At 41.6% G+C, this 16,617-nt stretch overlaps 1 protein-coding gene across 1 annotated transcript in view; it reads left to right on the forward strand.

The window, feature by feature from the left end:
* Positions 1–16,617, forward strand: part of MRTFB (myocardin related transcription factor B) — a 195,135-nt gene that overhangs the window by 139,387 nt on the left and 39,131 nt on the right. Inside the window, exons 4-6 of the mRNA XM_072122644.1 lie at positions 11,173–11,238; positions 13,484–13,539; positions 13,966–14,041. Coding sequence (XP_071978745.1) covers positions 11,173–11,238; positions 13,484–13,539; positions 13,966–14,041 — 198 coding nt within the window. The remainder of the gene's footprint in view (positions 1–11,172; positions 11,239–13,483; positions 13,540–13,965; positions 14,042–16,617) is intronic.

Consider the following 16,617-nt stretch of genomic DNA (forward strand, 5'->3'; position numbering starts at 1 on the left):
TTTAAAAAGAAAGTCTTGGGCTTGAAATATCTGCAGCCTTCTCTGTACCACTTCCTGTTTAGCAGAAATGACCTGATGTTTACCAGGAACTAAAATGCTGAACTACAATGAAATCCTTGGCAGCGGGGGATCCTCTGGTGTCCTGTGCATTTCCTTCCTCCCGGTGGCAGGGGTGCTCCTCCTGCACCCACCTCTGCTGCAGCAGGGAGACAGCCAGGATGTCTCTTCAGATGAGTCACTTCAAGGAAGTGACTTGAGTCCATTGTGCGGAAAACAGGACGTGTACTGTATAACGGCCACAACAAATCCTGACAAACACTATTAATCGCAGCCCTGAACATTTCTGTATTCTCAAGAAAGCATCAACTTCTCCCTCCGCAGTACAGGGGTCACATAGATATTGGCTAAACTAATGTCATAAGGAATTACCGTAAGTGGCAGATCCGCAGAGCATTGTCACTTATGCTACACTAGAATATGCATAATGATCTGCTGAAACTGCGTTCTTGGTGCGTTTTTTTTTAAACGCATGTGTATTTGCATGTTTACCTTGCGTTTGGCTGGTCTGAATCTGTTTTACTTAATTTCTCCACGGGTAAGCAGCTGTATTAACAATTTCACAGCTGCTTAAACCAGCTAAACGCATGGTAAACATGAAAAAAAGAAATGCATTTTTACTCCGTTAAAAAATGCATCAAGAACTGTCCAAGAACGCAGCGTGTGACTGCACACTAACTCAACATTAAAAATGAAATGCAGGATAATCTGCAGCACATCGCTCCAGAGATGTGCCGATACTCACTGCAGCCATGCCTATAGCATAGCTTCCTTTCCCTGTTCTTTGCATCAGTGACAGAGATTGTATGTCATTAGACTAGGTAAAAAAAACAAAAACTGCAACCCCTGACTCCTGGTTGACAACGTGTGCGCAAACCTGGTGTGCATGTGTATGGAAAGATCAGGAGGAATAGCCATTGACTGAATGCTTGTGCAGTTGTTCAAGTTGTGTGGGCATCTCTTTTTTTAGAAATTACATTGTGACATTGCTCTGTTATTCCACCTGGGAATGTAGCAATAAATTGACAAGTGGGTGTTGCCATTCCCTGGGAGCTGTAGATAAAACAGATGGCCTGCGTTGGTCTGTGTATAACAGGTTGTGCAGTGTCCTCCTATCAAAGAGCGACCACGGTGCAGAAGACCCGATATGATGCTGGGAGTCCTCGCCTCCTGTGGATCATGATCACAGCAGGGAAGAAGGGGCTTGTACTATCACATATCACAAATTCTGTCCTCTTCTCTGTGTTCGGTCCATGAACTCCATCCAGCGCACGGACCGACCACAGTCACTGACCTAAGAGCAAGACGTCTGCTATGTGCATATTACATACTTCTCCATATCTATCATCTGATGGCTGGATGATCCTAATAGCAGCACGTTAGTGTAATTGAATGCATAATTAAAATAATCTGATGTAATTGGAGCGATATAGCTTATTATGAAGGATTGGAGCTGCGTGGTGGCTGAAATGATTATTTCTGAATTATGCCTCCCATTTCCCTTCCTTCATTATCACATCACCTCATCTTCTATCTCATTATCTCCTCTAATCCACATTTGCACCTCTCGTTCCCTTAAATCACTGATCTAGGCGCGTAATGTATCGTTTGATTTTTTTTGGGGGGGGGGGGGGCCTGTAACAGAGAATGACCTTGCGGTTTTGATGTATATTGTGTTGTTTTATTCCCACAACTAATTGAAAATTAGTATCAGAAGAGTATTGTTACTTTGTATTGCACAGATGTAGTTGATACATGTTATTGTTACAGTTTTTGGCGTTCTTGTTATTTGGATTGTGTTTAGATTGCCCATACACACTACAAGACGTTTCAGTAAATACAAGGATGATATCTTTGCTTCGCTGACATGTGGGAACCAGATTTGCAATGTCAACATTGTTTAGATAAGTCAGGCATTATGTTGTTGAGGTGGAAGATTCCAGCGTGTTTTTTTACATCATCTCCCCCCTCCCCCCTTACAAACACACTTGGTATGACCCTTCATCCATGACTCATCCCATGCGGTCATTTACCAGAAAGGGTCAAATCCTCCCAAATATTGTTTTCCTCCTGATGGCATTCCAGGCATTGTAGCGACAAAGTCTATAAAAAGTAACGCTGTGGAGTAGGTCTGTAGGTAGGTTGGCTTAAGTTAGGCCACTTACCCACACAGTTTTTTTCCAGCCATGTGCTTACTGTACTTTTTTAATACAATCCCACATTCACTTCAATGGGCAGTATGGTTATCAATGGCCGTATTGCCCCCTGTCCCACGTGTGAGCTGCTGCATTGGAAGATATACAACATGTCCTATCTCTTTGCCAGATTTACAGCGTGACTTTCCGGCTACCTATGGAGAGGAAAGGGGTGAGGAACATTTACCTTTACCTGGTCAATTGTAACATCCGGGTGAGCACATGGCCATATGCAAGGGGCCTTAAAGGACATCTATCACCAGTTTAAGGATTGTAAACCAAGCACACTGACATACTGGTGTGCACCCCCTCTGGCAGGATCTGCTCCTCTTTTAGCTTTTTATGCCCTTGTTTTTAATTAAAAAAAAGGGGCTTTAAAAATTATGCAAATGAGCCCGAGTAACTTCTATGGAGCCTGGAGCCCCTCAGGCTCATTTGCATAATAAGCCTCTTTTAAATTAAAAGCAAGGGCATAAAAAGCTAAAAGAATAGCAGATCCTGCCAGAGGGGGCACACACCAGTATGTCAGTGTGCTTGGTTTACAATCCTTAAACTAGTGATAGATGTCCTTTAAGCCACATTCACATATTGCGTTTTGATTGCGTTTTTAGATGCAATGCAAGAGCTTCTCTGTGCTCACATGACGAGGTTACTTTGTGTTTACTTTGTGTTTTTAGCAAAACGTAATCAAAACACATAGTGGGCGGCCGATGGATGATGGCACATGTGACGTTTTTGTTTTGTTTTTAAACATGCTTTTTCAGTCCATTTTAAAACGCATCTGTTTTTGACCATGCGTTTAGCTGCTTTGCAGCTGTTTACCTATAAGATAAATAGGTTCTAAGCAGCCAAAGGCATGGTAAATGGTCAAAATCGGATGCATTCCAAAAGTGCATAAGTTTTTTTAAACAGACTGAAAACCTGAAACGTGTGTCTTCACCCTAAGGAGGTTTTTTTGTTTGCTTCATTGCACACCGTGCCGAGTATACCTCTGGGGGGGGGGCCTTTAGTTGTGTCCTCCTTTAGACTTAGGCCCAGTTCCCCCAGTATATAGTTATGTGTAAGACCATGGTGGTTTCCTATATAAAACCTTGAAACTAAAGGCAACAACTTCTGCAAAAAAAATGATAATACATTGAGTATAATGTAATTTTAGATTTCCTGTGCTGGTTTGTTCTTTTGTTTCCCTTGTAATGAAATAACACAATGTTCTTTTTATTGTTTCATCTCCTGGTGAGAGGACCTTTATACACGATCCATTCCATATATAAGCTACATTGTAAAGTGCGCAGCACCAGCCATAATCCACATGCTGCAGATTCTAAACCCGGAGTGCACATTATTTTACATTGTGGGGATTTTACAGCATGTAAATAGGATTGGATGAACCTTCTTCCACAATGACACAGCAAGAGCGCTACTTATATACCCCACACAATTGTTGTGGACCGTGTGGTGGTCACATTTCACAGATCAGGAATGGGGCTCCAATCATCATAGTTTTATGATTCCAGGAGCTGCTGTTTCACATCAGGATAAACACACTCTCCTGAATGGGAAAGCAGGGATTCCTTGCATCATATGTAACTATGATGTTTGGAGTCCCGTTCCTGGAACAGTGTTCGGTCCATGAAATCCAGCCACCGCACGGTCTGAGATTCATCAAGGGCTGAGCATATTTTTGTACTTAACTTTTTCAGGGTTACAGAATATATTGCTGGTCTAGGTGGCAATTGGTGGGAGTGTAGACCCTTGGGAGAAAAGACTTGCTCCAGCCTAGTTGCAGTACTGGCCCTTGTAGTGAACTATAATGGGATTATACTGTGTTATACTGCACCGCTCAGCTGGAGGGGTTCACTTACACAAGGCCGGATTGTCAAACGTATTTCTAGTCAATAAAAAAAGCGTAAAGAAAAACAGTGGTGGATCCTGTAACGGCCAATCGCTTGCTCCCATCTTGTTCAGAAGAAGGGGGCAGTGAATGAACAAGCACATTAAGCTCCCTGAGAACTAGTCCTACAACCAGACAGCTGTGGCATCTCTATGCGATCACTCACACTTGCAAAATATAGATGTGTGAAATAATGTAATGTATGTATGAAAATGTATAAATACTATAGCTCATTTCCTGTCAGGATGTGGGGTCATAGGTCCTGTCCAGCTACCAAAGCACAACAATTTCCAGGAGATAATGGATGAAGCTGGGTGCATGCACCCTCCACACTCTCTCTGGCACTCCATAGGGTTACATGGAACAATACACTGTTATAGAGCAGGAGGAGCAGAGCAGATTGCCACAATTTCTGTGGAAAAGAAGTCTGTACTGTCCTGTTATTGAGTAAAACCTGGTCGATCAATACTTATGAGCCCAGTGGGTGATCCTGTTAAATGATTGGCATTATAATCCGACCTTGTCATCGAGTAGGACCGCCCACTGGACTCCTAAGTATTGAACAAGCCACTATCTCACTTAGTACAGTAATAATAGTAGTAATAATAGTACATTTTTATTCATATATCCCCCTCATATACTGCATTGCTTTACAAATCATACGGACAAATGAAGACATTACAGAGCAAGAATATGATCAGATGAAACTATAGGAATGGGGACCCTGCTCTGAAAGATTTATCAGAAGTGCCTCTTCTTGTTGCCCAAGCGAACCAATCAGAGCTTACATTTTCCCGCAGCTCTTAATAAAATGATTGGTTGTTTAACATCTAGAACAGTTCTAATAAATCTCCCCCATAACAATGACCCCTCCACCTGTCATAGCCGGAGGCTGCTGACTACTCTCGCATACGGCGCGGCAATGTTTAGTTACTATGGAGACATCTCTCTCTGTTTTCACACCAGATATCGCTTATCTGTTTGTTCTCAACACTGAATATTTCTTTTTTTTTTTTTCTTTCCTGGCCAACTTTTCACATTGTTTTCATATCTGTAGGAGTTGTCCCTTTGCTGACTGCACAAATGTTAAGACTTCTCTAAACTTAAAGCAGTCGCCCTGTAAGATGACGCCTCATTTCTCCTTCCATACTCTTACAGCAACCAATAAAACCAAATTATTACACCATGTAGAAAGCATAAAAGTCCTATATCATAGGGACTGCAATACTCAGAGCCTCCCTGGTATCATAAGAGGAGACCAGTACTGAAAGTGACGCTCTGCCCTTGGGGGCCTGGTTATAGATTTTGCACTGGGGGCCAGTAACTTCCTGTGACACCTCTTCTAATAAATCTGCATACAGCCTATTAACATGGGGCAGTAATCAGAAATTTGCATTCCCAAGAATGATTGATTGTTCCCCATAATTAGCAATGATGATCCGGACAAGTAAATGTTTGCTTGTTTATTGGGTATATTATGCAAAATGTCTGATACGTCACCCCATGATACCCCATAGATTAGCAATGATCTCACCGCCTTTAGGGTGCAGCCACTCTTTTTCAGCTTTTCAGATATAGTTTTTGAAGCCAAAAGCAAGTGTGGATCATAATGGGTCAGGACTCCTCTATTTTCACTCCACTCCTGCTTTGGGCATCAAAAACTGCTTCAGAAAAACTGAACATGTGGTTTAAAAAAAAAAACAAAAACAGTGATTTGAATTAAAGAAAACAGTCTTTTAGGGAGGGGGTCCTCTCAGAAAGGTGGTCTTTTGGAAAGGTTTCACTGTGTGTATGTATATATTATATGTAAATATTTATGTATATATAGTATATATTTATATATATTTATTTATATATTAATATATGTGTGTTCATCTTTTTATTCTTATGTAGTTGTTTTATAGTTTAGTCGGACATGTTTGAATATATCCTTTCCTTTGTGATGTAGTAGATTACTGTATAAGGGCGCATTTATGTGCGGGCATACCGCCGTGTGCCGTAGAGGAGGAGGTGGCCCCTCCTCCCTCCATAGAAAACAGCGGCGCACGGCCACACACTCCCCGAAAGATAGAGGATGCTCTATCTTTTTGCAGTGTGCAGACCGGATCGGTGCCACACATGTGTGGCATCATATCCCCGCCGTGCCGCTATTGCCGTCTATGGGGACGTACATGCGGCTGCATGTACGTCCCCGCAGACGGCCATATGAATGAGCCCTAAGGCAGAGCACCAGTGCTCTGTGTCTCCCCTGCCTTGCTCTGCACTAGATCTCTGTACAAGCAGTAACATTGATTCTGTGCCCTGCTTGGTTGGGTTTCTGCAGGTTCACATTATTGCCCTCAGTGCTTTGGCCTCACTGCCCTCAGGTGATGTCACAACCAGGAAGTCCCGCCCACTTCAGAAAAAGCTGAGAGGATGTTACAGATAGCCTCATATATCTATTAGCCCTATATCTCAGGATAGGAAGAAGCCAGAGGCATGATACAGGTATTGTTGGGACTGTTGTCACAGGCTCTCTCCATTTGTGCTTAAACTATTTTTTGGAGGAATTCTAGAAAGGACATGTCATTCCTTACCTGAGGGAGTTGCTACTTTAATGGGCTAAGATCTGGTGACCAAGCCCCTTCAAGTGTCTCTATAGGTTCTCTGAGTAATGAACAAACGTCATCGATAAGGAAGTCTTGTCTGTGTCCTCACAGCCTAAAATGGTTACACACAGGGAAAATGTATTTCTCTTCATAGAATGGAGATCTTATAGTCTAGGCCAGTGGTGGCAACCTATGGCACAGGTTGTGTGTCCCTAAAAAAAAATCTAAGATTCTCACTGTTGTGCCTGATCATACTTTCTCATGTTTATATATTAAATATGATAGATGACTGGCACCTTGAAGGATCTAACAATAATTTTATTCCAAGAGTAAGATGCTAATTACTTCTGCATCCTCCTAGATATGGGTACCATTCCTTGCCCTGGAGTGCAGCACTCATCCTTGTAGTGGAGGTCCTTGACAGCTACTCCCTAGTACATGATGAGTACTTTATATATGCATGGAATTGGGGAAACTCTTATGTCCTCATCCATTGTCAGCTTGTGACAAGCACAAGAGATTTCACTTTAAGTTCTTGACACAACCATAAAATGTGCTGCTTTGTTACATCTGCTTATATACCTGCCGTGTAGACTCCATAACACAGCACTATGCCACACTTCCTGCTTGTTATATTGTATATTATTAGGGGTATTGTGCCGATCCATTACCCCGCACCACTGTAATGGACAAAATCATAAAACCTTGCAGCCAGTCCTAGCATTTTGCTTTGTGCTTCACCTTCTCTGTGACACCATTGAATAGCTCCTTTGTTATATACAGCTTCCTCCTAGGGAATCTCTCAGAATTTACAACTGGAAAGGCTCCTGGGATGTAGGGATCTAGACACAACTAGTCTTATACCTCATTCCCGCAATTCTGGAATTACACAATGTAACTGGATCTTCTCCTTCTAAATACACCTTCCTACAAACCATAAATCACTGGGATACATAACTGGTGTAAGCATCGGGTTCGGTATATATTTCTATACTCTGATTGTTCCCCACTGTCTTCTGGTAAGCTATGGATCTGGCTGGTTATAATATCGTCCTCTTTTTTGGCAGCCCCTTATGTTTTGTTACACTAGACTAGATTCTAATAAGAGAGTTGGGATAATAACTTTTGGATACAGCTGAATTCAGCAAACATGTCCATGTGTGGTAGATACTGAATTATTCACTTGCCCAGTAAAGGTTATGCCAGTATTAGTGTGTGTGTCCTGTATTAACTTCTTACATGGTTATCCCCTTTCATCAAGCTGTGAAAGACGAGGCAGATATGTACAATTAGCTGATTAACGATGTGTCGTGACTATCCCACACTGTTACACTGCAGATGGACAGAGGTGTAACAATGTTTTTACTTGATTACCTTCAATTGTTGTGGGAGGGTGGGTGGGAGTACCCGTTCCTTACTAGCTGTTCCCCGACCACCCTTTTATACAAGGTCTTGGTCACAAAGAGACTTCTCTTAAAGATCGTTTTCTCAGCCAATCAGTGCATGAAGTAGCGACTTTCCTGAGCCAGTGATTGGCTGATTTGCCTCCCTTACTGCTTCCTGTGTTGTTAGGGACAAGCAGGGAGTTCAGTGCATTGGGAATCAGAAGTGATAATGATGTTTTTATATTACTTATTTATAATAACAAGGGGTTGTAGCAAGTTTAAAATGATTATCCCGTATCCAAAGAATTGGGGATAGCTACCTGATGTCAATAATTGATGGAGTGGCAGGTTAAGCATGTGCCCTGCTGCTCCATTCAATACAATGGGAGCATCTAAAAATGCTGAGCACAGTTCTCGAGTATCTTCAGCACTCTCACTCTGTAAGAGTGCTGGAGATACCCGCATTCTCATTCACCATCTGTGAGAAAACTGGAGACAGGCGATTTCTCAGTAACCATCTATGAGATGCTGGAGGCAGCCGAGCGCAGTGTTTGAAAATTTCTGGCGTTCCAGAGTATTGAATGGAGCAGAAAGCCTTAAAGGAAATCTACCTCCAGGGTCAAGCATTGTAAACCAAGCACACTGACATACTGTTTGTGCCGCCTCTGTCAGGATCTGCTCTTTTAGTTTCTTAAAAGGCTTTAAAAATTATGCAAATTAGCCTGAGGGGCTCCATATATTTGAGTGTTGCCTGGAACCCCTAAGGCTCATTTGCAGAAATGTTTAAACTTTTTTTTTTACAATAAAAACAAGGGCAGAAAACAGCTAAAAGGAGAGTGGATCCGGCCAGAGGGAGTACACACCTGCATGTAGGTGTACTTGGTTTACAATCCTTCATCCTGGTGTGAGTTTTCCTTTATAATTGTAAATGTGGCACCTGATGTGGATGTACAGAAATTTAGCAGGGTTGTGTATTTCAGATGTAGTGGTAGTACTTCACCATCCAGTGACCTGTGTGCACATGTAGCCTCAGCCTAAAGAAGCAGAGTGACTCTTAAGTTGCATGTGTGCCTTTTTTTTTGTTTGTTTTATAATAAATGGTCTTTAATATTTTTATATTCTCCTTGCATTGATATCATAAGTAAAACCTCCCCAGGGAACAGAAGTTTCTGCTGTTTTTTTTTCCATAGAGACAGAAGCAAACAGGATATCAGGAGTGACTTGAGAACAGCACGGCATTGTCCGGGCACCAGTCATAGTGTCTATATACCCAGCGAGTGCCGTACATTGTGTGAATGCCACATTTGTGCCCACTGCCTTATCTTCAGCTGCTTGCTCCAGATTGCCTTAATGTATTGGTCACAGGCTGCATCTCATTTCCCATCTTCAAGTCAGCAGCCACCGCTAGTCAAGTGATCGTCACTGTACCCGGGATCCTTGGCAGGTGCTCCCTGAAGGGAAGGAACAGATGATGTTGACATTTCTGGCATTTCTTGTATTGATTTTTTTTTTTTTTTACTAAATATAATCTTGGAGTAACACTCAGTGCAGCATTTATCATCAGTTACCATTAGGTTTCTATGGGAAAAGTCTTCATGCCAGTTCTAATTGGCATAGTTTATGAAGCTATGCATTATACGTTGGTAGATACTGTTGTAATACCGTTATTATTAGTGTGGTATGTACCTAGAGGTCAATATACAAATAACCCTACAAAATGAAGGGATTTTTTGGTGGTTTTTAGCTTAAAATATATTTGATACCTATGTGTTACATTCCACCTTGTGTACCCGACTAGTAATGAGCACTTATCTAACTATTCACATATTAGAATTGCTGTTGGCCTATCATGATGCGAGGAAAATAACCTTTCACAGTGTCCTCGATATAATAAACAACAAAACTTAGTAAGAAGGCTAAGGTCCGTTACTATATAGTATGCTATATGTAATAGCTTCATACTGTCTACAGCTGACATTACCTTGCATTAAAAGCTCCCGGACTTAAAGGGGTTATTCCATGCTTATTAGTTATCCCCTATCCACAGGATGGGGCATAACAAGGTGATCAGTGGTTGGAGGATAATTTATGTATGTATAACTATATGTATAAAAAAAAATTAAAAAAGAATAGACAAGGGGATAATGGTAAACTTTTTAATATACTTCATGAAGTAAAGCAGCTTCTCTGTATTTTTTGCTGCTTCTTTTTCCTGTAGTGAGCAGTGTATCTGTAAGCCACCTGTGATCAGTCCACTTTAGACAGATAAGGAAGCTAATGATTCCTTTCACACCTTGAGAATATTTCCAAGGAGAGATTATACTATCCAGGGACTGCCTGTAAGGAGTGAAGTCATTAGACACTTTTATCAGGTTCCTTTATCTCTCAGCTGTCAGTGGATACAGACTATTTACACAAACTGTTTAAATAAGGAAGAAAGGCAGGGGAAAAAGAAGGACATGGCAACATATTTCTATAATAAAGCCGGTTGCATAGTTGATGATCATCCTCTGCAGTATTAATTTATAAATTTGGCTGACTGTTTAGTTATGCTGTAAGTGCATGGCTGTCCATCTGAATGGCACCAGAGACTTTTGAGGGGTGATTATCATGTAGCGCGCATGCATTATTCTAACATCCATCAATTATAAGGGAACATGCTATTGCACAGCATTATAACATGGTGGTCGTGTTGGGTAGAAAAGTCCTTACATATCATTAAAAAGGAAATTGCCTGGCTAGGGTTAATGGGTGAGATTTGTGCTAAATACAAAATGAAGTGAAACAAAATACAGGCGCGGTGTGGTTTTTCATCATCTGTTGGCACAGCGGTGAACTGCCTGTCTAATGTCGCTGGGCCAATAGATTTTGGGCGTTTACGGACATCCACCAACAAGCAGGAACAAGTATGAGTATTATATGCAATATAAACACTTAAAGAAAGTGTCTGCTGAAACTGATGTATTGTACGGTCCAGCGTGATGTTACCCATTACATAATGAGTGGCGAGTGTGAGTCAGACTCTCTGTAACCACGTCTCCTCCTCTGTCTTCCAGTGCTTCAACTGCGTCTACAACAAAGGCGAACGCGGGAACAACTTGTAGACCAGGGCATCATGCCACGTAAGTCAGCCACATATCCATCCACTCTTATTAAAGGTGCAATAATGTAAAACTACTTGATGGACAAACCATGTATTTCTTCTTTTTTTTTTATTGAAGTTTTTTTTCCATTAAAACCATGTATTTCTGATCTAGATATGACATGCTGCACCTTGTGCATTTAGCTTAGAAAAACTTTTTCCAAAAATAGCGCCCCCATTGGCCTTAGGCTATATCTGGCTTTGCATCCAAAATCCTGAGCTGCAATTCCAAACCCGACCTGTGAACGGAGGTGGCACTGTTTTTATGTAAAACAATCCCCTGCCTTATAATCCTTGTCATGAAGCCTCTCATTGTGGCCTTTTATTATACAGCCTTAGGATCGTGTTCTCCCTGGGAGTTTTCTGGAGTTTATTTTCACAGGAACTACGTTAATGAGTATTTTTATTAATATTGAATATTTTTGTTAATATATCTATGTTTGGATCGGTTTAATTAAGGCAAATGACTGTAAGTATGTGCGATTTGGCTGTTTTGGCATCACATTCAGTATATGTTTCCTGAAAATTAATTGGATTTCCTATAAATTGCTGAGCCTGTGATGGAAACCAGTCAAAGATCTACTAAACGTGGGAGACATTACAGCAGAGATCCGTGGTATCCATGATTTTGGAATGTGGATAACCGGACGTTCCTCTCTTGTGTGATGTCTAGATGTACAGCTCTGCCCCAATGCATATATCCACTAAGCTGTCTAGTTTTTACACCTCCCATTAGTTGACTTGGCTTACAACGGAAAATGCACCAAATATTTGTTGCAATTTCTTGCCGCAATGTGTCACTTAGACCTTGCCCACTTTCTGTAAAGCCAAGTCACACCACTTTCTATGCCAAACTCCTTAAAGGAAATCCAGCATGGATAAACTAGGGACACTTACTCATAGATCCAGGCACTGTGACTGTGGTCATCTTCTTATATTTGTTATCTATGGCCTCCTTCCTTCTAAAATCAACTTTTAAAATTGTTAACATCAGGGGGGGTGTTACCAGAGTTCCTCCATGCTGTAGTTTCACAGGCTGTTACACTGTGCAGGAGCATTTTCCCTCCCACTGTGTTCCGAAACGTGGTCTGTTGCAGTGAGATTACATCAGGCAACGGGAGAGAGAAGTGATGAAGGAGCAGGGTGGGTGAGAGAGTCTAACAGTCTGTGTAGCTGCAGCACAGGATAGATCTGGTAACACCCCCAGCAGCCATTCTGGTGCATTAGCATAATTGTAGTAGTTGATTTTTTAATATATATTTTAAAAGGAGGGAGGCCGTGGATAACAAATATAAATAAATTACCACAGTCACAGTGCCTGGAGTTTGTGTACCTGGTTCATCATGCCCAATTTTGAAGTTGATTTAAAGTAGATTTCCTTTAAAGGAAATCTACTGTTTGCTTTTAGGCATTATGAACCAAATTTACATTAAGAATGCTGTAGCTACACTGATCCAGAAACATATCTTGTTTAATCCCTGAATTGAGTGGTTTTGCTGAAAAAGACAATTATAAAATTATGATAATGAGGCTCTGTCACTCCTTTGGCTGCCCCGGGGCGCTTCTCCTCTTACCATTATTGCAATGCTCCAGCCTTGTCCTGCCCAGCATTAGCTGAGAATGCGTCATTACTGTGTTGTCCCTGACAAGGCATAAGTAATCAATTGCTGCACCATCCCCCAGCTGCTGTGTATGAGTCATCCAGCTCAGGTTGATTAGTCCTGTCTGGACAGTTCAGGAAGCTCTGTGTAATGTGTTTTTGAATGGCAGCCAGCATGCAACCCATCTTTCCCAAGGTCCTGAAGGTTAGAATTGTTTTTTGAGCAAAACCACTCGGATCAGGGATTAAAAATGACGTGTTTCTGCATCATTGTCGCTACAGCATTCTCAAGGTATGTTTGCTTCATAATGCATAAAAAATGGCAGCTTTCCTTTAACATACACTTTTGCTAAAATTGTGCTCAAATTCTGATACGTTTAAACTTGCGGTAGTTATTATTAGATTTTGGGTATTGTTACTCTACACTATTGCTAGTGACTCCCTTTTATTTGTAGTCTACACCATTGCATTGGGCTGTATATTTCTATAACTCCGATCTTTAAGTGTAGTTTCCACGACAAGATGGACTCTCTACAAATCCATCCTTTCTGTCAGTATACACAAATCTAATATTCTACGTCTTCTGCTCCTTTCCAAAGCTAACATTGTCTTCTCTCGTTTTCAGCGTTAAAAAGCCCTGCCGCATTTCACGAGCAGATCAAAAGCTTGGAGCGTGCCAGGGTAAGAGCTAATTCTTAATACATGAGAAATCGCACTTAAAAAATGATGTTGAAGACTCGCTAAAAATACCTTGTAATTTACAATTAGTGCTTATAGCCAGAATCTCTGTGTCTGTGTACATGGAGCAGCGCAGGCACGCAAGGAAAGCGCTTGTTATGAGGGCAGCATGGTGGCTCAGTGGTTAGCATTACAGCCTTGCAGCGCTGGGGACCTGGGTTCGAGTCCCAGGGTCAACAACTGCAAAGAGTTTGTATGTTTCCTCTGGGTCCTCCGGCTTCCCCCCACACTCCAAAACATACTGGAAGGTTGATTAGATTGTGGGACCAATTTGGCAAGCTCTGTGCAGATCTGTATAATATGTGTGCGCTATATAAATAAAAGAATTATTATACATGTCCCTGACTTATCTCTTACCTCCACTTACAGACCGAGAACTTCCTGAAGCACAAGATCCGCAGTCGCCCCGAGCGCTCTGAGCTTGTGAGGATGCACATTTTAGAAGGTAATAATCTCTGCCTTCACATTGGTCACTCCTCTTGAGGCCGGTTCCTGGGGAGGACATCTTTTCTACACTAATAAGATCCTACGTGTCCAATATGTTGTTGCATTGGGCACATGCAAGCTACACTGATCCTTTAAATTCTTCTTCTGCTGAAGAGTCTGATGGTTTTGCAGAATTAAGAATCTGCAGCAAAGTCACTGATATTAGATGAGAACATAGCCAAAGGACTTCTAAGAAAACTCAGAAGCAGGGACGTAACTACATTTGTAGCAGCTGCTATGGGACCTGCAGTGTCAGGGGGCCCTGGAATCTGAACTGACACGCTAAAGAATGGCGAATGTGCACCATTATATACATATTATCCTGCACATTGTAAAGCATAATATGTATATAACAGTGAAATCTTCTACAGTACATAGCTGAATTGGGAACTCAGAAGATGAGAAATGTCAGGAGAGGGGACAGCAGGACAAGGAATCTCTGATATCAATCTTGTTGCCAACTACCTCCCCCATGTGGTCTGCAGTTACTGGGAAAGATATGTGCCCTCAACCTCCGTGGGATAAGAAGATCGCCTGGCAAATGGGTAAAGGGGGCCCCATTCAGAAGTCTACTATGAGGCCCAGCTTATCCTAGCTACTCCCCTTCTCCAAAGGCATTTTCCCACCCTATAAAGTGATTGCATGTGGCTGGGATAGGCCGTCACTTTATATATGGTAGGCGTCCAACCTCCTCTCTCAGCTTTTTCCTGCTACCTAGTGTGGTGAGCACAGAGGAAATTTTTACAGTATAGTAAGACCACAATTCTTCTAGTTCAGCATCTCTTACCTGATTAGAAATACTTCTTCATACTTTTAACCAGATAGAGGAACCAAATTGAGCATGTGTGTCCACCTCTTTCACAACAACCAGCAGGTGTCGCTATTCTATTCAAATTTTTTTTACCTTTATAAAAAAAAATATATATATAAATGAATTTGTAATTAAAAAATATAACATACAAAATAGTGTATTAAACATATTACAAAGCTGAAAGGAACCTTAAAGGAAATACAACATCAAAATCGAGTATGAGAAACTAGGGACTAATATATTTTCTTATATTGTTATTGTTATCCATGACCTCCTTCCTTCTAAAATGAACTTTTATAATTATGCTAATGAGCCAGAAGTACAGGGGGTGTAACCAGAGCTCCTCCTGTGCTTTAGCTTCACATACTGTTACAGTGTGCAGAAGCACTCCCCCACCCCCCTCCCACTTTGTGCTGAAACTGCCTTGTTTGCAGTGAGATTGCATCAGGTAGAGGGAGGGGGAAAGGACTGAGGGAGCAGAGGTGGGGACACATGTGGAGCAGCAGCATGGAGGGGCTCTGGTAACACCCCAAGAGCCCTTGAGGATCATTAGCATCATTTTGGGAGACCATGGATAATAAAAATTTAAGATGATTACCACAGTCACAGGGCCTGGATTTGGATTTCCTTTAATGATCACTAGTATAATTTTACTCACAGGCTTGAGTGCTCCCTTTGGCTTTACTTGTCTCTGCTATTTTATGTAGAACCCCGTGTTCTTTGCTATTGTACATAACCTTCTATTGTGAATTGTACAGATGGTGTTTGTGTCGTTGTGACTTATGTATAGAAATAATGAGTTTAGGACAAGTTCCATGCAGATGGAGAGGCCTTGGCTTGTCGCTGAGTCACGATTGTCTGCTTTTTCCATGAATCCTATAAATTGTTCCTACTATATTCTGCAGCGTGCGGCTTGGTTAGCGTAAGCAGGCGCTCCGGTAATGAGCCTCTTATGTAAAAGAGGGAGGACTAATTAGGTGTTCACCTCATCTTATATCATCTCACTCGGAGGGCTATTACATTAGGGTCTCTCTAATCGTGTCCAGTGTCTTGTGCATTTCATCCTTAGATTTGCTACTAGAACAAGCAACTCTTTACAATGGTGACACCTCCATTACACCTCGCAGGCATTTCGCCTACTAAAACGACTCTATTGTCAGCAGAGAGGATTTACCAGCTTCAGACCGGATAGTCAGGTCTGAGCAGTCCTCTATGTTTATGTGAGCATAGGGGGCAGGTATTGTTGGGAAAGACTTGCCAATCTTCGTCCAGCTATTGTCTCATTGTGATTACATGGATATAGGCACATTGATTTGTAATGTTCATTATCTGATTAAAATGGGGACAATGAGCTGCCGTATCCCCGGTGCTGGCACCAGATTAACTGTGGTATAATTGGTATAGTACGTTGTCAGTACAGTTTTGTTCATATAACATAACAATGGGGCACAATTTTGGACAGTAAAAAAAGCTTGCTGCATACACTGAGTTTGGTAGTTTGTTAAAGTGAACCTGTCACCAGGAATGTCAATTTTAGCTGGTGAATGACTGCCTATGCTATGCTGATTTTTTAAATTGCCTTTGGCAGAATTCTAAATAATTTCAGTACTTTATATAAGTTTACACGTTACCCAAATCCCTGTCTGCTATGTGGGGAGTCCCTGGGGAGCTGCAGCATGACTGTGCCTGTGCCAGTCTCCTCTCCTCCACACTCATCCAGCTCC

Source organism: Engystomops pustulosus, chromosome 8 (genome assembly GCF_040894005.1).
Source record: "Engystomops pustulosus chromosome 8, aEngPut4.maternal, whole genome shotgun sequence".
Lineage (NCBI taxonomy): Eukaryota > Metazoa > Chordata > Amphibia > Anura > Leptodactylidae > Engystomops > Engystomops pustulosus.